At 45.3% G+C, this 23,125-nt stretch overlaps 1 protein-coding gene and 1 pseudogene across 2 annotated transcripts in view; both read right to left on the bottom strand.

The window, feature by feature from the left end:
- Positions 1-2,108: 2,108 nt before the first annotated feature.
- LOC141064829 (U6 spliceosomal RNA) lies at positions 2,109-2,209 on the bottom strand (annotated as a pseudogene).
- Positions 2,210-10,022: 7,813 nt separating this feature from the next.
- The window catches only part of DHX57 (DExH-box helicase 57), a 91,301-nt gene continuing 78,198 nt past the window's right edge, over positions 10,023-23,125 (bottom strand). The window contains exons 20-24 of one of the 2 annotated variants that reach the window (XM_073557553.1): positions 22,191-22,328; positions 20,607-20,681; positions 13,749-13,883; positions 13,463-13,663; positions 10,023-10,339 (exon numbers count right to left, since the gene is read on the bottom strand). In XM_073557553.1, the coding sequence (XP_073413654.1) occupies positions 10,196-10,339; positions 13,463-13,663; positions 13,749-13,883; positions 20,607-20,681; positions 22,191-22,328 (693 nt within the window). In that variant the 3' untranslated portion in view covers positions 10,023-10,195. Of the gene's footprint in view, positions 10,340-13,462; positions 13,664-13,748; positions 13,884-18,078; positions 18,337-20,606; positions 20,682-22,190; positions 22,329-23,125 lie in introns of those variants that run through there. The other variant, XM_073557554.1, reaches the window with a different exon arrangement.

Here is a 23,125-nt window from a genome sequence, read left to right as displayed (position 1 = left end):
TGAGTGAATCCACCTTGCTATAATGGACTTCAAGGTGGCTAGGCACTTCCTGTGACCCTCAGGAAGCACGAACAAGGCGTCCGACTTACGGAAGGACGCCGTCCGCGAGGCGTACCTTCTGAGAGCCCTCACTTTATTTAGACTGAAGTGGTTCCCAAACTCCAGTCCTCGCGGACTCCAACAGGTCATGTTTTCAGGATTTCCATAGTGCTACACATGTGAGAGAATTCCTGATGCCTTGATGATATCTCCATCACCTGTGAAATACTAAGGAAATCCTGAAAACATGACCTGTTGTGGTGCGCGAGGACTGGAGTTTGGGAACCACTGATGTAGAGCATGAATAGCCCTCTCAATATGATGTACCGATGCGGGACAAAACAAGTGCGGAACAATATCCTCGTTGAGGTGGAAAGAAGAGACGACCTTGGTCCAGAAAGCAGGGGACGGCCTGAAAACCATCTTGTCCTGGTGGATGATTAGAAATGGAGTCTCCTGAAGATCACCGAGGACCAGGTTAAGATACCGCGCATCCAACAGGGGGGGGGGATCACATGAGAGACCCAGTGAAAGAAAGTTGTCACTGGCAGACTGGAAGCAATCCTGCGCTGGAATGAAACCGATAAAGCCGAGAGCTGACCTTCAAGGGAGCAAAGCGGCAGGCCTTACCCCAGGTCGGCTTGGAGGAACTCCAAAATGGTAGGAACGGAGAAGGCGAGAGAAGGACGTCTGGTTTCTGCACCCTGCGAAAAAGTTTTCCCACCGGTGTGGTGATAGATGCACAGTGACGACGGCTTCCGGGCGCTCATCATGGTCGAAACCACATGATGGGAGAAACTGTTAAACACAGGGCCCCTGAATTCTGGTGGCAAATCGGAACCCGAGAGAGCAGATCTGGTCGATTCAGTAGTCACCAAGGGACGTCGGCGACAAGCTGTGGCCAAATCTGGAGCAACTAGGATCACTGGAACTCCTCCCGCTTTGATCTTCCTGATGACCCTCGGAAGTAACGGAAGCGGGGAAACAAGTACAGAAGATGAAACCCAGTGCACCCGCTCCAAAAACTTCTGGATCCCGAGACCTAGCAATGTACTCGGGAACTTTGGCGTTTAATCTTCAAGTCATCAGATCCACGTCCGGGGTCCCCCAGCGATGATAGATCTGCTGGAAGACCTGTCAGGTCGAGTTAAGAGCACTCTCTCCCGAGGTAAGACCCTGACGGCTAAGGGAGACTGCCGCCCAGTTTTCCACATCTGGAATGTGATCTGCTAAAATGACTGAGCAGTTTCTCCAGCAGAGGCTGAAACACCTCGCGCATTGCTGCCCTGCTGTGAGTGTCCCTTTGATGATTGATGTATGCCACAGCTGTGGCGTTGTCCGATTGAATTCAGACGGGATGACCCGCCAGGAGATGATAGAATCGCCATAGGGATAACCAAAACACCCGATATCTAGGACGTTGATTGGAAGGCAAGACTCCCGAGGCGACCAACGCCCTCGGACAGTGTGGTGACGGAAGATAGCTCCCAACCGAGATGGCTAACATCGGTAGTGACCATTAGCCAATGGACCGGGAGAAAGGATTTCCCTTGGATGAGATAAGACTACAACGTCCACCACCTGAGCGCCTGCTTGACCTGTGGCACAGCCGGTCAAGAGGGAGCGGACTCCTTTCTGGGTCTGCCAGAAGCGCATGCTACAGAGGACCGAGCTGTAGCTGGGTGAAAGGAACAGCTTCCATTGCTGCCACCATTTTTCCCCAGTGGTCCATGAAGAATCAGATGGAATGAGGGGATGGACAACAAAGTGTCCGGGTCTTGAGGGAGAAACACTGACCCTTGGGAGGTGTCCAGGATCATCTGTAAAAAAGGATATCCGCTGAGCTGGGGATGGCTTTTTTTTTAAATTATCAACCAGCCCCGGCGTGAAAGAGTATCCAAAGGAATACACACGCGCTCCGCGCAGGTTTGGAAGGATGGTCCCTTGAATAATAAGTCCTCTAAGTATGGTAACACAATCATGTCCAGAGATTGCAGAATGGACATGACAGCCGCCTTGACCTTCATGAGCACTTGGGGAGATCTGAACCCAGGACCCCAGCATGGCCAAGCAAGAGTGCTAACCACTGAGTCACAGTGCTGCCGCAGGGGCTATGCTAATCTTCTCTGTATCGTTCCATTTTTAGTATATGTGCTGCTGAAGTGTGCACAACCTAAGGGCAATGCTGTGAACTGGAACTGTTCCTCTTGAACAGCGAAGCACAGGAACTTCAGGTGAGGAGGGAAAGATGGGGATATGAAGACAAGCATCCGGGATGTCCATGGCTGCTAGCATGTCCCCCTTCTCCATAGGGGTTATGGCAGTATGGAAGGACTCCGTCCTGAAGTGCCGAACCCTGCCAAAACTTGTTTAGAATCTTGAGGTCCAGGATGGGCCACACTGACCCATCCCTTTCTTGGGACCACATACATGTTCAAGTATCACCCCTGGAACTTTTTGTTTTCTAGAACAAGAAGTGAAGCATTTTATATCCAGAAGATACCGGGGGTCCCAGACCCTTTCGTTGTACACGACAGAGCCAGACCTGATGAAACAAAAGCAGGTGATCGCCCACTTATCTCCTGTTGACCGGATACAGCCACATGACATTGAGTCTAAAACCCAATGGGACCTGGAACCCTTAGGTCTGGACTGTTTTGGCAGGCTTCCCCATGGTTGGTTGGTCCTGTAGGAAACCTGGAGTCGCCTGACTTTGTGCTGTGGGAAGAATTTTTTCTTCTGTGACGTCAGAGATAAGGTGATGCTTCTCTTCGAACAGACGGCCGCTCTGATAAAAGAGAGAAGCTAGAACTTTTGGACGCAGAGTTTGCTCGCCATTGTCCGAGCCACAGGGATCGCCTGATAGAGATAGCGTTAGAGGCTGCATCAAGAGAAGTGTAACGCCGCTGTGTTTGTACTGTGTTTACTCGGCATTACTCTGCTTATCTCTGCTTTAACCCTTCGCTCCTTTCCCTCTAATGAGTTGGAATGCTGTTTTCCGTTACCTGTGTGGCTGATGCTCAGTTCCCGGCTCCGCTGCATAGCCGTACATGCGTGTGTGGCTCCGCTGCATGACCACCCGCTTGTGCGGTCCATGGCTGCCGCTGTGGAAAGCTATCTGTGGGTTGCAAGGTCCTCTGCACTTGTGCATTTCTTACCACGTGTTCAGGCTTGCAGCCGCTGCCAGGTGTCCTTTGCAATGCTGATTTGTGCCTGGCTGTGCTTAGGGTGCGCGCGGCCACACCTCTCCTGCTTTTATGAGGAATGGGTGTGTGCTAGAATTGCTGCTTCAGCCTAGTGCTGTGAGGCAGCTCCTGTATAAAGTTTCCCTGCCCTGTGGGGCATTGCCAGAGCTTTGCATCAAATTTCTTAGTCTTGCTTTGTCTGTTTGGTGTTCAGCACCTGTCCTGCCTGCTGCAGTTCTAGGTGAGCAGATGCCTGTCTTCCGCCTGCTCTGGGGGTGAAGTACCCACATCCGTTTCTGCTCACTCTGTTATCAGCTTTGGGACAGCTGATATCTGAGTTCCTGGACTTATCCTGTTTATGTGTTGGTACCAAAGTCCTTGTCTTGATTTCTGCTGAGTTATGAAGTCCTAGCCCTGATTCCTGCTGTGTTATGTTCCTGAAGTCCTTCTGTGTCTTGAACCCTGTGCCCAGTAACTGTGACTCTTAGTGACTTTCTGTGATCTAACCTTGGTTCATCTTGGAAGTAGGAGTCTAGTGTGTCTGCTGAGTTTCTGCTACTCTCTGCTCAGCTTGTTATTTGGTGCAATCCCCGGGCTGGTTCCAGTCCAACCCAGCGGGGCTTGCACCAGACGCTTGAGTTCCTTTTATGTCGCTGCCAGATGTCCAGAGCCCGATGACCGTAGCCTCTTGTCCGGAGCCTGATGACCGCAGCCTGATGTCCGGTGTCTGACGACCACTTCCAGATGTCTGGTGCCTGATGTCCTCCGCCAGATGTCCGGATCCTATCCTTCCCTGCCCTATGCCCGGAGCATGCCGATCGCTGCCACATGTCCGGCCTGATGTCCGCAGCCTGTCGATCGCTGCCAGATGTCCGGAATCCGATGCCAGTGTTCCGATGTTCTATCTGAGATCCGAGTCCTGATGTCCTGTCTGAGACCAGATTTCCGCCTGGTGCATTGATCCCCTGATGTCCAGTCTGTGTTCCGATGTCCTGCCTCAGTCTGGATGTCTGCCCGTGTTCCAATGTCCAGTCTGTGTCCAGATGTCCAGTCTGTGGTTCTGGTGGTCCAAGTTGTGCTCTTGAGCCAGTCCCGCTCGTGTTCCTGGATGGATTCCTCCTCCGTGGTTTCCGGGAGTCTCTAGCTCTGTTTCCCTGGTGACAGTCCCGCCAGCGAGTCCTGAACCTGACCAGCCAATGCCCGGTGTTGGAGTGCCAATGTTCCTGGACCTGTGCTATCCGTGTCTTGCTTATGTTCTGACATCCTGCCGGTTCCCTGGAGTCTCACCCGTGATGGCTTCTGCCGTTTTCTGAAGGCTACCTGAGGTCACTGTCTGATGCTCTCCTGCTGTACCTGTGCTACGCTCGAGGCCCTTGCCAGATAACCCTAGACTGCGTCAACCCATGATGACCTCTTGCCATCGTCTGAAGCTAGTCTGAGGTCTGTGTCTGATGTTCTCCTGCTGAGCCTGTGCTACGCCTGAGAGAGAGGCCATCCTAGTATGCCCGTGCCAGATGACCCCAGACTGCGTCTACGCGTGATGACCTCTTGCTTCGCCTGTCAACCTGAGATGTATTTCCTTCGTGATGTGCATATTCCGGAACCTGGTGTTTACATGTCTTTTGCTTTATTTCAGTAAACTTCATGTTTCTTCATACCTGAAATTGTGCAGTGTCTTTTAGTCCTGCATATGGCCATCTTGTCCACAAGCTCAGCTACCACAGACCCTGGTCGCTAGCCTTCCCTAGTCCAGGTAGGCACAGGTCCCACCTGTGGTCCATTGAGTCCACATTCCACGATCACCTGGGACGCATACCCCGTCGTCGTTATAGTTCGACGACATGGGAGCGTTGGCTGGGTAAGACACGCTGCGTCTGCGATCGTAACAAGAAACTTGCACCAAATAAATCTTGGCCAAGGTAATCTGATTTTCCAGCTCCACTGTCTCCGGGGGAAGCTCGCTGGTCTGTATAGCTCTGCCAAGGGCATCTATCCAAGAGAGTATGGCTTTGGCTTGCAACACCGTTGCAAAAGAGGGCGAGAGTGCCGAACTCAAGGCTTCCAACCCCAAATGGCAGGATTCTCTATCTTGACGCCAGGCGAAATACCAGTGGGTCAACTGGAGGGGATTCTGCCCACTCCTTATGCCGATCAGAGGAAAGAGATCTCGCTTCAAGAGGTTTCTGACCAATGAAGCGTTTATCCAGTCGCTCCCTATGCCGCAGAACTATGTCGTGAAACTCTGGGTGGTTGCGAACACCCTATGAGGACGTATAGTTCTGTTGAAGGACCAGCATGGTCCGGGGCAGAGATAGAGTCCTCGTCAATCCTTAAAGGGAATCTGTCACAGGAAGTTGGCGGGCTATTTAAATGACCTGTGTCCGGTCCGATGGGCGGTGTTTGTTTTTTTTTTCTCCACCCCATCCGCGATCTTTTTCGGAATTAGAGCTGTTCTCCATATAGTTTGTGTGTGCGCAAAGCAATCTTGCCTCGCGCACGCGCAGTGTTTTGCCCAACTGCGGGCAAAGCCGAAAATCATTACTGCGCATGCGCCAGTGCACAATGTCTTAGAAGTATTTTGCTGTGTTCCGGGACATAGTGCACAGGCGCTTGCGCAGTAATGATTTTCGGCTTTTCTCGCACTTGTGCAAAGCATACTGCGCGTGCGCGAGGCAAGATTGCTTTGTGCACGCGCAAACTATGGAGGAGAACAGCTCTAATTCCAGAAAAGATTGTGGACAGGGGCCATGGATGGGGTGGAGAAAAAAAGAAGAAACACCGCACATCGGACCGGACACAGGTCATTTAAATAGCCCGCCAACTTCCGTGACAGATTCCCTTTAAGGTCTGGTTGACGGCCTCAATAAAACTATCCACTGTCGCCTGTCCGTCAGACTCAAACACAGAGCCATGAGTCTGGATCCCAGTCCCTGCAAGATGATGACCTAATGAACCACAGAATACCTCCTGACTCGTTAATCCCGCATCCTCTGCAGGGAAGGTCAATGGGACGGATGTGTCTGCAGCAGGGTCAGATCACTTATGCAGGACTGTTGCCCGTGGGGGTGCTGCAGGTCCAATGTCTTCCATGGTGGGATTTTTATCTGAGGACCCCATGCTGCAAAGCACCAGTTGTTTCCACTGAGCCACTTTGATGCTCGTCGATGTGCCCCTTTAAGGCTACTTTCACACTTGCTTTGTTTTGCAGCGTGTTTTTCCTGCGAAAAAACGCATACAAATGCTGCGTTTTTTTCAAGCATTTTTATGAGCATGCATGAAAAAACGCAGCGTTTATGCGTTTGTATGCGTTTTTAGTGCGTTTTTTCCTACATTAGTTGGCCCCTCACACTAACCCAAACCATGACTTTACTAACCCTTAACCAAACCATACCCTAACCAAACCATACTAACCCTAACCCTTAACCAAACCATACTAACCCTAACTAACCCTAACTCTAACCCAAACCCCTAATTTCCATTGTCTAACCAATGGTCAACAAAAAAACGCATGCGCAAAAAAACGCATACATGAGCATGCCAATGCGCACATATGCGCACCCATAGACTTATAATGGGTGTCTTGTCGTAAAAAAACGCATTGCGCGCGCATGCGTTTTTTTGAGGCAAGTCGGACGCCCAAAAAATGCAACAGGATGCATTTTGTGCGCCCGAGCGCACACCACAAAAAACCGCATGTGCGTAAAAACGCATAAACGCATGTGTATGCGCACATAAGCGCATCCCATGCAAAATATAGGGAAAAAAGCGCATGCTTTTTTTAGCGCTAAAATACAGCGCAAAAAAATGCAAGTGTGAAACCATACTAAGCGCCGCTGGGATCTGCTCAGCGTTCCAGCATGTGAGACATTCGGATGGACAAAAATGGCACCCAAGATTTGCAGAGGCCGGAAGTCTAGCAGTGAGCGAGAAGCGCCAGTTTTGGGGGGGGCGGGGCTCCGAGCGTGACATCATTTGGTGGGTGGGCATCGAGAAAGCTCTGTGAATAGGCCCAAGTCGGAGCCTAAATTTCTGCAGCCAGCCGGAGAGTTAACCGGGGGAGGAGGGGCTACGGGGAAGTGTTGAAAAATCCCACTGCAGGAGCACACTGCCGACATGATTCACTCACCAGAGGTGCGCATCCCGGCATGAAGCTGCCATGGATGACTGGGCTTCAGCGTCATGTAGAGGGCGCGCCCGTCGAGCCTGATCTGGGCACTTACTTGCAGGATTTGGAGGCCCGTGAAAAAAGTGCAGAGCTCGTTTGTTCTGTTTGCAGGACAGGTGCTGCACCGTGGATGGTGCAGGAACCCTCCATCCACCATCGCTTTGTTAGGGAGGTGGAGAGGGACCGTCCACCTCCTTCCATCAGCGGTGATGCAGTAGGGGCCGCACGGACACCATAGATGCCTCTGTACGTCCTAGAGGTTCATTCCTCGAGAACAGGACGGGGCTATTGTCTGGCTGTAAGCCTGGCTGCAGAACAGGGTACGTGGAGGCGACACTCCATGTTTCTGTCTGTTGTTGGTGCGGGGAGATCGGTGCCCTGAAGTGACCCATTGCGCCTAAAATCAGCTCAGGAATGGCTTTCAACGATGCAGGACGGGGTACGTAGAGGCGACACTCGACGTTCCCGCCTGCTGTTGGTTTGAGGAGATCAGACCCTTGAAAGGACCCGTTGCCCCTATATTCCTCGTAGAAAATATTTAAAAAGTAAAGAATAAAATAAAAAATTATGGTCTGAAGACCAGACCCATGTGCCTCCTCCAGACACTAAGCTTGAAATGGTTCGGGCTGGAGCTAGTGGGAGGTGTATACTGCAGAGGAGGAGCTAACTTTGTTTGTATTCACTTAGTGTCAGCAGCATACACCCATGGTCCTGTGTCCACCAATGTGGCAAAGGAGAAATTCTTAATATGCTCAAATGTGTGATGTAGACACCAATACACAGAATCTAAGCACTTAGAAATACTAGTCTTTATTCATACTACTAAGTTATACACTATGCAATTGTAACAGTGATGCCAGTGCCGATTGGGTGCAGGAATCGTGTGACGTCACAACCTCATGTGAGCCCCGACACTGCTAGAACGGCGCAGGACAGGAGGCGAGTACAGACAGTTTTATTTTAACAGGACCAAAAATGAGGAACGAGAAGGGGTTGTCCAAGTAGTGGATAACCCTGTTAAAATAAACAAACAACTTTCAAAATGAGCAGTGCTCTTTTTTATGAAAAGCTGTTAACTTAATTTCTCAGTCACTTCAATGGGGAACACTGGAAACAAAGGGTATGCGCTGCTGCCACTAGGTAGCTGACACTAAGAGTATGTGCACACGCTGCGGATTGGTCTGCGGATTTTTCCGCGCGGATTTTGCAAAATCCACAGGTCAAAAAACCTGCGGTTTATCTGCGGATTAGCCTGCGGTTTATCATCTCTACAATGGAGGAGATGGCAAACCACAGCGGAATCCGCAGAAAAGAATGACATGTCAATTCTTTCTGTGGATTGGAAAACGCAGCAAAAACAGCGCAGAAAATTCCGCACCGTGTGCACTGCGGTTTCCTTTTTCCACAGGATATAATGGTACTGTACAACGCAGCTAATTCTGCTGCGGATCCGCAGGGCCAAAACCGCTGCGGATCCGCAGCCTGTGCACATATCCTTAGAATTACAGTTAAAAGGAAAAAAGCTGGCTCTACCCCAGAAGAATATACACACTATTTTAACTTCAATATCAAAAAAGTGAAAAGCTGCAGGCATTTTATGCTGCATTCATGTCACTCTGTGTGAATACGTTCGTCATATGTATTGGAAAAGCTCGTGGCTCAGATACAGAATCCTGTCATTGGCCCAAACCCGAAAAATACAAGTACTAGTTCCTCCCTTTGGGCTCATTCACATATGCTGTAATACCAACCCATGCAAGTCTATGGTGAGCTGCTCACTGCTGACACCCAGGCAGGTGTAAACGATGCACGCAGTGTGACACCTATAACCCTTATTGAACAAGTGCTCTCTATACATATGAAAAAAACATGAAATATCATAGTAGAAAAAGACAGCAGGATGGCACTCACCATTCTCTTGAAATGATTCACTTTATTTCATATTGACAAAACATAGGCATCGGCACGGGAGAGATGTAAAAAGACGGACAACAGCCGTTTTGTGTACAATGCACTTCAACAGGTCCTATGCTCAGGCTCAAGGAAACACTAATTCATACCCCATGTGTGAACAGAAAAAACTCCACCCTTTACCTGAACGTGTCTTAAAACAAAAAAACAAACCCTAAAATAAAAAATAAAATTAAAAACAAGCATAACTTACATACACCATATGCAATAAAACTAGCAATCATAACCGCTTCAGAGATATGAGGACCTGTTGAAGTGCATTGTGCACGAAACGGCTGTTGTCTCTCCCGTGCCGATGCCTATGCTTTGTTAATATGAAATAAAGTGAATCATTTCAAGAGACTGGTGAGTACCATCCTGCTGTCTTTTTCTACTATGAAACTTCCATATAGATCGGTCCGGACCCGCAGCCAGTCTCTGCATTGTGCTCTGATCTCTACAGATGTCTGAAGGTGCCCCAAGGGGTATTCCCTTTAAGGTGACAATCACTGACTGGTGGGGAGCTGACGTCTGGACCCCCAATTATCCCAGTATTGAGCGTGCCACACAGTCTTTTTACAGTTTTTTGCCAGTTTGCCCACCAAATGAATGGATTTGATAGCACATTGGTTGCAATCTTTTGGTGTTTTCCCAGTGGTGATCTCATGGAGACAATTACAGGCTTATGTTACAAAGTTACACTTTATTACATGATTAAGCAGCTCATGGCGCCCTAGTGGTTCACATACAATCCTGCATATGTGAAAGGAATATGGTGAAATGAGGACTTCTTTTTGCAAACACTCTCCTAGAATCATGGGACAGAAATCAGTAATTGTCATTCCGTAGGTCAGCGTTACTGTGTAGAGACCAGTTTTACAATCATGGCAATGATACGGGAGCCTCGGGGGCAGGTGCACAGGTCCATTGTTGGATTCTTAATTTTATCCTGCAGCAACTGATCGAGTTCACTGCGCAGCTCCTTCACCAACTCCGCTACCTGCAAAGACACGATTACATGGATGACAGATATGTAATGTCTGTTTCTTACATTGGCGACCTACAACACTACAGAAACAGCAGCTATGACAATCTGTGCCCTTCTCCTCATCTGTAAGCTTAAAAGGGCCCAGGGTAGAATAAGATATGAAAATAAAAAAAGTCTACCGGTCTACCACTGCTCCTCGGTACGGTGTTCCCTCACCGGTCTACTGGACTAGCACTGCGGTACGGTGTTCCCTCACTGATCTACTGGACTAGCACTGCTCCTCGGTACGGTGTTTCATCACCGGTCTGCTGGACTAGCACTGCTCCTCGGTACAGTGTTTCATCACCAGTCTACTGGACTAGCACTGCTCCTCGGTACAGTGTTTCATCACCAGTCTACTGGACTAGCACTGCTCCTCGGTACAGTGTTTCATCACCAGTCTACTGGACTAGCACTGCTCCTCGGTACAGTGTTTCATCACCAGTCTACTGGACTAGCACTGCTCCTCGGTACAGTGTTTCATCACCAGTCTACTGGACTAGCACTGCTCCTCGGTACAGTGTTTCATCACCAGTCTACTGGACTAGCTCTGCTCCTCGGTACAGTGTTTCATCACCGGTCTACTGGACTAGCTCTGCTCCTCGGTACAGTGTTTCATCACCGGTCTACTGGACTAGCACTGCTCCTCGGTACAGTGTTTCATCACCGGTCTACTGGACTAGCTCTGCTCCTTGGTACAGTGTTTCATCACCAGTCTACTGGACTAGCACTGCTCCTTGGTACAGTGTTTCATCACCGGTCTACTGGACTAGCACTGCTCCTTGGTACAGTGTTTCATCACCAGTCTACTGAACTAGCACTGCTCCTTGGTACAGTGTTTCATCACCGGTCTACTGGACTAGCACTGCTCCTTGGTACAGTGTTTCATCACCGGTCTACTGGACTAGCACTGCTCCTTGGTACAGTGTTTCATCACCAGTCTACTGGACTAGCTCAGCTCCTTGGTACAGTGTTTCATCACCGGGACTACTGGACTAGCAATGCTCCTTGGTACAGTGTTCCCCCACCGGTCTACTGGCCTCAACATCCGGAGTGGGTGGGCGTGAATTATTGTAGTGCCTGGTGATTGACTACAGCCTCCTTATTTAATTTGAACAAAAAACGGAGAGTTTTTTTCCTGTTTAGGTTGAATGCGAAGTCTGCAGCCGATCAGTGGCTGCTGATCTGTTGCACCACTTGGGAGGTGGGGAACACAGTACCGAGTGCAGAGGAGCAGCACAAGCCTGGTAGTAGAGTATAGTGATTTTCTTCTTCTATTTCTTAAACCATCCTGGATCCATTAAGATCAACTTTTAAAGTAGTGGACAACCCCTTTAAAGAGTTAAAGGAAACCTGTTGACTGCCTGCCGCCACCACTAGAGGGAGCAGAGAAGCTAAATGGCCAATATTGAGTGGGCAGTGATTACCCTCTAGTGGTGGCTGCAGGATGCAGCATGCTATCTCCAGAATCTGTTTTTACGTGAGCAGTATACGATGATGAATAGAAAAAGGAAACTGTGACCACGGTACAAAGCAACAGCTGTTTCTCAATTTGAAGATGCTAATGGACAGGTCTGGTCACATGTACTTCCATCAGCAGCCATTTTTAGGACAGGAGAGCTGTACCATCTGAAGAAGGCTGAACGTAAAAGTCCCCCAACACATTTGTTAAAATACAGATTAAGTGGACAATGCCTTCGATGTGTGCATTCAACTGAAATGACGAAGTGAATACACATTAAAGTGCCTCATGTAACACAAAAAAAACCCTAGATAGGTGCCGCGATTCCCAGCATAACAGGGTCACATGACCATTGCAGCCACTTAGCAGGCACTGATCAGCTGCAGCCTTCATACTTCTGTCAGTGAATGCTGCAGACAATCCACCTCCTCTGATTGTTTTGTCATGTGACCGCCAGGCATCACAGGAGCAACGTTGGTCCGGGAGGTAAAAATGTATTTTCTTAAGTGGTGTTATTCAGTTATGGACAGCCCCTTTAAGTCTCAAATTTCTATCTGCTTATAGCCACCACTAGGTGGAGCTGTAGACAACTTCATAATATATCCACATAACTTATACAGATCAGTTGTGCAGCAATAGAGGACTTTTTTCCCCCTTATGTCCAGTGGCATAACAATGATGGTTGCAGAGGATCCCGCCTGGATCACCGGACAGACAGGGCTTTCAGACCTTTTAGGGTGATTATGACACAGATACAGTTGAAAACTGTTCTCTGCTCTACCACTTACTCTAAAAAGCCGCACACTTCGCCAAGCCGAGTGCTCAGAAGACGAGGAGAGCCACGTCACTCATTGTGGGAATGGGGCTAGGGGAATTTCAATGTGTTTATTTTTATTGCGAGTAAAATTACAAGGGGGCACAATTGGTGCAATATTAACACGTGGAGGCATAAAGGGGCATTAACAATACATGATGGCACAGGGGTTATGATATTACAAGGTATCACAAAGGGGCATTAATATATGGAGGAAAAATGGCAAATCAACCCATGGGGAGACAAAGTGGGGGACTGTTACTATATGGAGACACAGTGGGTGAGAGAAGACAAGAGGTCTGTGTGTTAAATTCTGCAGAGGTGAGATGTGGAAGTCATCTGGGACAGATGGAGGAAGGAAAGTGACTTTATCCAACCATAGGAGATATGATGTGAGCCACTGGACTTACCTGTGCAGTAGTCACTTACACAATCTGCAGATCTGGTATTCACCACTCTATGGTCACTTTATGGGTGCATTGTTGGATTTAGTACAGTAGTTTCTGCACTGTAATAAGTGGTCATTTCATGGCAGCATTATTTGTCCCATATATAGAGGTATTGATGGGGCCTCCTGACTCTCCAAACAGATTATGTAGGTGGAGAGAAGGATATGGGCCTGTTGAATTTCAATGGCTGATAGTCTCTCGGTGAAGATATATGCCACTGTCATTTAAGTTTGATAGGGAGCCTCTCAGACAACAGAGAAATGCTCAGCCGAGCCAAGTATTCCTGTGCAAGTAGTACTCAGACATAAGTAATGTGTATGGCCAGCATTAAATTTCTCAATATCTAGGTTCAGTGGTCCTGATAGTTTTACCTGATGTGAGGCAGCTGCAAAACGGATCCACCCGTCATCCAACGAGACAACAAATTCTCCTTTGCGAAGTTCAACATTAACTTGTCCACCACCGAACAACACCAGAGGGTATACAGACACCATGCTGCAGTCTCGCACAAAAACACGACTTGTCTTAATCTTTTCATGATACACCAGGTAAGGGCTGTCAAAATGCCGCACCTAAAACACACACCCAATAAAAAGATTGCATAACATTGATTCATAAAGAGGGCTGACACAAGGAACCATGGGGTCAGTGTCTAACCTGGAAATTAATGGAGGAGGGATGGATGTGAACGTAACCATCATTCTTGGTGACAAACTTCAGCTCCTCAGCTTTTGGTTGCATTTTTACGGCTCCCGCTCTTGTCACTTGATACTTGCCTTCTGGAGATTTCACCTGAATACGCATTTAAGAGAAAATTTATATTGGTTACTAGATTTGTAAGGATTAAGAGTCTCGAGTCAGATGTTAAGGGAGTGATCCGGTTTGGTGGACACAATTCCTCATTTCTAATGAATGAAGGACCAGATATCGGCTCCCTGGCTGTGTACGGTGTTGTGATGTTTCTTTACTCTGATGTTGCAATACAATTGTTAGAAGCGGGTCAGTGGTTCATGGGTTTATTCAAATTTTCTTAATGAGAAAACTAGACTTGTATCTCAGGAGGGTTGTTTTACATTTGCCAAGATCAGGGGGCCACAATCTACAGTTACAGTGCATATGTAAAAAAGAATAGGGAACGGGAAATGTCAGCAAACCATTTGCAGTTTCTTTTCAAGAATGAGTTCCACGCACTGAGCCGCCTGGGCTTGGGCGTGCAAGTTCCAAAGAATGAAGAAAAAAGGTACTCCAGCATAGAAAAATATAAAACTTCGTCTTTAATGGAAAAAAAATCATAAAAACAGGCACAATGCAGACAACATATAGATCCCAGAGACCTACCAACAGACCTTTCGACACTCCGGTCTTAATCATGGTTCATGATAAAGACCAGAGTGTTGAAACGCGTCGTAGCTCCCTGGGATCTATATGTTGTCCTCATTGTGCCTGTTTTTATGATTTTTTTTCCATTAAAGACTAAGTTTTATATTTTTCTACACTGGAGTACCTTTTTTCTTCATTCAACAGTTACATATGGACAAATAAATTCTTGTCAGTGTAGTTTTCACATCTAATAGATGTCTTGCACACAGCACGGGGGGTGGGAGAGTACAATAACTGTACTGTGTTCACATCTCTGAGTCCCCCATATATTAGAACAGTAATCCCTGCAAGACACTTCAGAAAGGAGAATACGAGTTGGACTGTGAAGCACAGATGTGTTAAACCGGCCCCGGTACAGACAGTGATGTACGGACCAGCTGATGACCCAAATGTAAAAACCTCATATTTGCTTATGAAGCTGCTGAGTTTGGGTCAGGAGACCCTCAGCCCGTCCATCCACTGCAGTCTGTACTCAGCTGGTGAAACATGGATGTGTGAAAATTGGCTTAGCAGTAGCTGCCAATGCCTGGGGCATAGGGTGCCAATTCTCTCTAAAGGTGAACGTACTGGAAGTAGAACTTGCACTTTTGAGATACCGTAAATGTTTTAAATAGAAGTATCCCTTAAGAATTTTACGTAGGTCCTTGGAAGTGGTTTAGTATAAACTTATAACCCTCAGGATAAAAAAAAAAAAAAAAAAAAAAGTTATGCACCCCTCTATATCAAAACTACACAATAAGGCTTCATATAGGGTTTTTAGTTCTTCTTCAGGTTTTACTTGTTCTATAAAAGAAGTTTACAAAAAATGGCTGAAAAAAACACCATGAGTACACAATGCAGTGCTATGAAGAACAGACAAATGCAGCAAATAAAAAAAAGTCATGAAAACAGTTTGTAGTGTAGTTGATATTTCTCTTGTGAATTCAAACTTACAATTGGCCGCAGTGCTTTTCTCCATAAAAAAAACCCCCGCTGTATGTAAACCGGCCTAATAGGTGAACTATCAGAAAGTTGTGGGAAGCAGGGTGTGTTGAAGTCCGCGCTGCCAAGATTCACAAATCACCTGGGATACAAGATGTTATAGCAGTGTACTCCTTTATTTCCTCCTACGCGTTTCGGCGCCCTTCCTGGCACCTTCCTGAGGAATAGGGAGTTGGTTGCGAGTGGTTGGTGGAGGTCCTGCAGCAGCTGATTCTGTGATATGCTCTCAAGTCAGTTGTGGGTTACACAACTGGAATAGGTGAGTGGAACTGTATTATACCGCTCATACTTCAAGTGTCACTAGTGATAGGGCACTATTGCGCCTCTTGTTCCCCCCACCATTTTTGTATTAATAGATGAACTAGACTGTTATATAGCTTACAAAGTGATAGAAGACAAAGTTCTTGAACAGTGAAACACTTTTGATCTTAAAGGGGTTGAACAGGCTGAATTGAACAGTCTGCAGGCACCATGCATATATGGGTCTGCAAGTATGCAAATCACATACAGTGACATGTAAAAGTCTGGGCACCCGTGATCAAAATTACTGTTATTGTGAATAGTTGAGCAAGTTAAAGATGAATTGGTCTCTAAAAGAGCTAATGTTAAAGATGACACATTTCCTTTGTATTTTAGGCAAAAAAGAAAATAGTGTGTCATTTTTTGCATTTTAAAAATTTACGAAAAAGAAAAAAAAGGGGTGAGGCAAAAGTTTGGGCACCCTGCATGGTTAGTACCAAGCAGCACCCCCTTTTGAAAGCATCACAACTTGTAAATGCTTTTTGTAGCCAGACAAGAGTCTTTCAATTCTTGTTTGAGGGATTTTCATCCATTCTTCCTTGGAAAATTCCTCCAGTTCTGCGAGATTCCTGGGTCGTCTTGCATGCACTGCTATTATGAGGTCTAACCACAGATTTTCCATGATGATCAGTGGACTTTGAGGGCCATTGTAAAACCTTCAGCTTGTGCCTTTTGAGGTAATCTATTGTGGATTGTGACGTGTATCTAGGATCATTATAAGTGATGAGCAATTGTGCTCGGACAACACTATCCGAGCATGCTCGTGTGTCATCCAAGCATCTTGGGCATGCTTGGATAATATTTTTAGAGTTCCTGCGGCTGCATGTTTTGCGGCTGTTAGGCAATCCCCTCATGTATTGCGGGTGTCTAAAAAAACAGGCTATCCCCACATATGTTGCAGCTGTCTAACAGATGATAAAAATACAGCCGCAGGGACTCGAACATTTCTGCGTACTACCAAGATACTCAGATAACACCAGAGCATGTTGGGATAACACGTTATCTGAGCACATTCACTCATCACTAATAATGATCCTTTTGTAGAAGCCATCCATTTTTCAACTTCAGCTTTTTTACAGATGGTGTTATGTTTGCATCAAGAATTTGTTTAAATTTTATTGAATCCATTCTTTCCTCTACTAGTGAAATGTTCCCCGTGCCATTGGCTGCAACACAACCACAAAGCATGATCGATTCACCCCCATGCTTAAAGGTTGGCGAGATATTTTTTCCTGAAATTCTTCACCCTTTTTTCTCCACACATACCTTTGATCATTGTGGCCCAAGAGTTCTATTTTAACCTCATCGGTTCTCCAGAATTGTTTCCAAAATTCATCAGGCTTGTATAGATGTTCTTTTGTAGACTTCGGACACTGAATTTTAAGGTGTGAACACAGGAGAGGTTTTCTTCTGATGACTCTGCCATGAAGGCCATATTTGTGCAGGTGTCTGAACAGTAGAACAATTTACCGCAACTCCAGAGTCTGCTAAATCTTTGACATTTCTTTTGCAATCAAGCGGGTGTTCTAATTTGCCTCTCTAGCAATCCTACGAGCAGCTCTCTTGAAATATTGCATGGTCTTCCAGACATTATTTGACCTCCACTGTACCTGTTAACTGCCATTTCTTAATTACATTTTTGAACTAAGGAAAGGGCAATGTGAAAACGCCTTGTTGTCTTCTTATCGCCTTCTCCTGCTTTGCGGGCCTCCACCATTTTCATTTTCAGAGTGCTTTTGACACAAGGTTATAGGAGGCTAGACTTTTATAAAGGTGGCAAATTTGCATCACCTGGCCTTTCCTAACGATGATAGTGATCAAGCCATCTGAAACCTTGGTCAGTTATCTCAGCACACTAATCTCCAAGAGTGCCCAAACGTTTGCACTGATGGAGAAAAAGTTGTAGCGGTCTGTGGAGCACTGAGATAAGGGATAATTGTAGGGACAGCAATCTGGTTAACAAATCATTATCAACCCTTTCAGCTCCACCACCCGTTTCGATAGTATAACACTATCTTCATCAGGTGGTACCTGAAGATAGTGCTATACTATAAAAAAGCGTTGTGGAGATCGAAGAGTTAATAAAGTTTTGTTAACCAGATTGCTGTCCCTAAAATTATACCTTATCTCAGTGCTCCACAGACTGCTACAACTTTTCTCCTTCATCATTCCATATCCCTCCTCCTGAGAGTTTGCAGCAGGAGCAGCTACGAGCACAGTCAATCCCATTGAGAAGCTCAGCGTGTGATGGGACTTTTTTTTTTTTTAAGAGAGGAATTGCATTTTTTTTTTTTAAACTCTTTTATTGAAAGATACCACACAATGACATATTAAACATGTGACATTACAGTATGAGGAAAACGGAGTAATCCATCAAGTCGTCGTTCACAACCTCAGTTATAAAAGCATACTTCCAATAATAAAGTAGACAAACAGCACAAATAAAATAGAACATTAAACATAGTGTATTCTGTTCTCAATAACATTGCATCATTAAAGAGTCCTAAATCAGGATTCTGAGTTCAGTAAGTCGAGATGTAGTAAGCAAATATTACTCAGTCCACGTAAAGCATCACATTCTGCACTGAAAAAGAACACTTCAAGGGTAATAGCTCACATTAGAAGAATTTATGGCATCAGGAGGTAGTTGTGTCAGGGGCGAGTCGCACCACTTTTCCCAAATTTTGTGAAATTTCTGGGGACAACCTCTATTTCTGTATAGTATTCTCTCATAGGGAATTACATTGTTCACCAATTTTTTCCACTGATTAACCGAAGGGGACCTACCCCCCCATCCACCTCAATGCAATCGCTTTCCTGGCAAAAAACAACACTTCTCTGAGAAATATTCTGTCGTACTGAGTCCACACTTCTTCGTCTACAACACCGAACACACACATCTCTGGAGTGCATTCAATTGGTATCCCGACTATTTTTTCTAAAGCAAAAATTACGTCTTCCCAGTACCTTCTTATAATTCCACAATCCCAAATGAGATGCCAAAAATCTGCCCCCACCTCCCCACATCTATGAGATTCATCATTTACTCTTCTGCCGAATTTATGCAGTTTACTCAGGGTTAGATAGGATTGGTGTAGCATATATAACTTAATTTGTTATTTGCCGCTGGAGACACCGTCGTATGCGCCTCCAGTGCGTCACTCCACTGATCATCGGTGATAGAGGGGATTAGGTGCCTCCATTTATCTTCCACAGCCAGTTGGGTGGAAGCAAGCTTGGAATTTAACAGGAAGGCGTACAGAGAAGAAATCACACCCGTAGGTCCCTGAGTGGATAATATTCCTATTAGTGGATATTTAGATATTTGCATCCTGGGAAGCGGGAACTGAGATGTTATGGCATGCCTCAGTTGCAGATATCTATAAAACTATTTATGGGGGATTCCGAATTTTATGTGAAATTGTTCAAATGATAAAATTTGATTTTCAAAAATCTGATTGAGTGTGGTTAAACCATTTTGCTTCCAGAAACCTACATCCTGCAACCTCTGAAGATGGGCAAATTCAGGATTATCCCATATCGGAGTCTCCCCAATCTGATAAGAAAACTTTAAAGTATGTTTACCTGTACTGCCAAACTATGTGCAAACAGCAGGCCCCGAGGCAGCCTGTATAAACCCTCAAGTACCGCCCATGGTGTGCACCCTCCCAGAAAATGAATGAGATGAGCCTCTGCGTTATTAAGCCCGTCAGAGAGTAACCAATATCTCAGATATCGCAGTTTGCCAGCCAGGTAGTACAGAAAGAGATCAGGTACCGTGTAACCTCCCTGCCTCTTGGGCCTCTGCAGGGTACCAGTACCCACCTTAGGCCTATATGAGCCCCATATAAACGCTGCCATCAAGCTGTGCATCTTCTTAAAGTTACCCTTGGGGATTTTAATTGACGTATGTTCCAAAATATATAGACACTTTGGAAGGATTATCATTTTAATTAATCCAATTCTGCCTGCTACAGATAGTGGGAGTCGGGACCATGGTTCAAACTTTTTCCTCATCATATCCTCAAGGGGGTATATATATATATATATATTGTCCCCAAGGTCTTTAATTGGATTCCGGTTAATCATTATGCCCAAATACTTAAATTTTGGTACCACCTGCAAACCAAACAACACGGGCACCGCTATATTATCCAATATCGGCATGACCATCGACTTACTCCAATTAATTTTAAGACCTGAAAACTCCGCAAAGTCATCAATAAAATCAATTGCCCTAGGAAGGGACTGTTCAGTCTCATCCAGGAAGAGCACCAGGTCATCCGCATATAGTCCAACCTTATCCACTCTAGAATTAATATTGATTCGAGGAATTGCATTTTTAATAGCACCATTTGTGTTGTAATGCAGGTAATGATCTGATGTATGCATGGTTTCTGATTCCAGCTGCAGTCAGCTTTATGCTATAACCAGCGCTTGCACAGTCTCATCCACTTAAGTCTGCTCTATTACTACACCGGTCATGTCTGCGTGAACTACATTCCGACAGCTTGGTAAATATAGCTATCCATCTAAATGATGAATTTGTTACCACCATGGATCAGAAGGTCGCCCATAAATTTGGCGCGTGTGGTACCTACAGCGTCCGGTCTGGCTGATCAATCACTAAACTTTTTTTTTTTTTAAGAGATTAGAGAAGATGATGAGAAAAAAAAATCATTAAAACCCCTTTTAATAATATTTTAGAACAGTTGTTGAAAGCAATAGTGATGGGATTTGCTCTTCATTTATTAAAATAGTTCTTGATGTATAAACATTTGATCCACTATGATTTGGGAGACCCGATAAAAAAAAAAAAAAAAAAAAAAAAAAAATTGTTAACCATGAACTTACTTGGACAACATTGGGATATAAAGCTGCACACAGCATGGCGGACATTAATTTAATATTCTCTGCATTCGTATTAGCCTGTAGGGAAATAAAACAAAAGTTGTTTTTTACTTTCTCATTGTTTCCTCAACTTTTTCAAAGAGCGATAACTTGTTAGTTTTCCATGCAGATAGACATGCCAGGGCTTGTTTTTTTTTTGTGGGAAAAAGTGTAGATTTGACAGACACTATTCATTTTACCATACAGTTTATGGGAAAATAGAAGAACAATTCCAAGTGCAGTGAAATAATAAAACACCACCTACAATAATGCCATTGCTTTTTTGGTTAAATATACAGCACTAAACAAAGAAATAAAAATAACCAAGCAACATGATTCTTCCGGTCAGTACGATTACATCGATATCCGACATCTATAGTTTTTGTTTTGTTTTTTTTTACCATTTTAATGTCTTAAAAATTGTGAATTTTGTTAGAAAAATTGTTCTACTATTTTCTGAACCTCAAAACTTTGAGAAGATTTTTTTTTTTTTTAATGTGGCAAGGTGATGGTTTTATTGTTGCCAATATGGTGTACTTTTTACTTCTGATGAACATTTTTTGGTCTGAGAGGATGTGAAAAAAAACAAAAAAAAAAAACAAACAATTTTGTTGTTTTTAATTTTTTTCCCCCGGTTTCATATTCACAGTGTAGGTCAAATAATGTTATGGTTTGGTAAAGTGGACTCTTATGGGAGTGATGTTACCATATACATAAAAGGAAGGGGTGGGGTTAATTAATTTTTTGGGTTTTTTAGTCCCTTAAGGGGCATGACCCTTTCATCATTCGATCGCTTTACTACTGTGTATAGTAAAAATCACTGTTTCCTATGAATCTCAGCCAATGGCTGGACTTCACAAGAGCGCAAACATGTCCTCCCCTCACACTGTCTGCTTTTCACATGGAAGCTGATGAAGGGTTAGTGCTGTCGCTCTGCTGCAGAGCGGTGCCTCATTACAACTATGAGAAGAAAGCTGAACAGGTGTTATGACTAATACAAGTAGATCAGGAGAGCAGACTGTCAGTCGTTACATGTCTCACACTGGTAACTCTCCCTTTTATTCATAATAATATCTGGAGGCGGATTCTCAGGGAAAGCTATGTCCAGCCCATAGATCTTAACAGCTCATTTACATATTCGGCTTCTTATGACCTACATGCTCATATACACGGCTTAGAAGGGTTGATCTTAATAACAGATTCCCTTAACCAAAAAGGTGATACTCAGGTGACATTATCTTTACAGGAAATCAACTATACAATCCATAAACTGCTGTCATAGTGTTATACAGGACATTGATTGTGGAGTCATGGGGGTGGTCTGCAGCTGAGAGTAGTGCAGTTTTAGTGGCATCCAGCATTTGAGGCGTCACGTGTGCCCCTTGTCCCCTTTACAGGTAGTGTGCGAAACTTTAGAGGTGTAGATTTTTTCCTTTATGATGTAAGGCCCATTTCAGAGTGGAGGCTCTTTATAAAGAGATTACTATCACAACACTATGTCAGCAGTCTGGGGCATTATGTAGATTATTATGGAAGGGACGCACTTACTTCCTCGCCTGTAGATTCCACCACTCCATCTCCCTTCTGGCCCCACCTTTTTTCAATATCTCTAGCCCTAAGCCCTTCTTTCACAAAGCCAATGTCAGACAGAAGTTCTGTAAATTGTCGCTTCAGACTCGCTATTTCCTGCAAAATAAAAGGTTACTGCAATGTACAATCACTTTAGAGAGCGACAGAGCTTACAGTTAATAAAAAAAAAGAATTTCAACAGAAAGAAGTTTCTTTTAAGTATAAAATAAAGGCTCATGTCAGGTCCCCTGACTGCCCCCAACTGCTATTACAGCAGTATGCATGTGGATTGGTGCATGTTACACAACAGCTTAGCAGTCTTCCACCATTGCACTTTTTTCTGATGCTTTGCATATGCTAATGAGCCGAGACTAATCTAAGAGGCAACTCTCTGGAGACTAGTCCTGCCTCCAATCTCCTAATCACACCTCCCTGGGCATGATTGACAACCTGCATAATGCTGATCTCACATGTTACAGCCAATGTATCATTACAAAAGGGGATGTATGCTAACTGTCAAATGAAACACAGTGAAGCATGATCAAAGAATCCGAGTCAGGACTAGTCCAAGGGGAAGAGACTACTTACTGGACTAGTCCTGCCTCATTGGCATATGCCAAGCTCCAAAATTAAAGTTGATTCTTCAAAGATTATTGTGTTTAAAGATATTATCATCTATACTGTCAGAGGCGTATCTAGGGAAGAGGGGAAGGCGGCAGGGGGAAATATAGGGCCACCTGATGCAGAGGTCAGAGGTGTCTCCCCGGCAGCTGCATTTTGCCACCACCCGGACTGCGAGTCTGCTGTCAAGCGGACAGCCAGCACAGAGAAGATGCAGGTGAGCATAACTGAACCCCTGACCAGAGCGACATCAGCAGCATGTAAAAGCAGCTTTTAATTTGCATTAAAAACAG

This window comes from Dendrobates tinctorius, unplaced genomic scaffold (genome assembly GCF_039654945.1).
Source record: "Dendrobates tinctorius isolate UK_male_01 unplaced genomic scaffold, ASM3965494v1 ptg000250l, whole genome shotgun sequence".
NCBI classification, from domain to species: Eukaryota; Metazoa; Chordata; class Amphibia; order Anura; family Dendrobatidae; genus Dendrobates; species Dendrobates tinctorius.
Note: the sequence above shows the minus strand (reverse complement) of the source record. Positions and strands in the feature narration are given on the sequence as shown.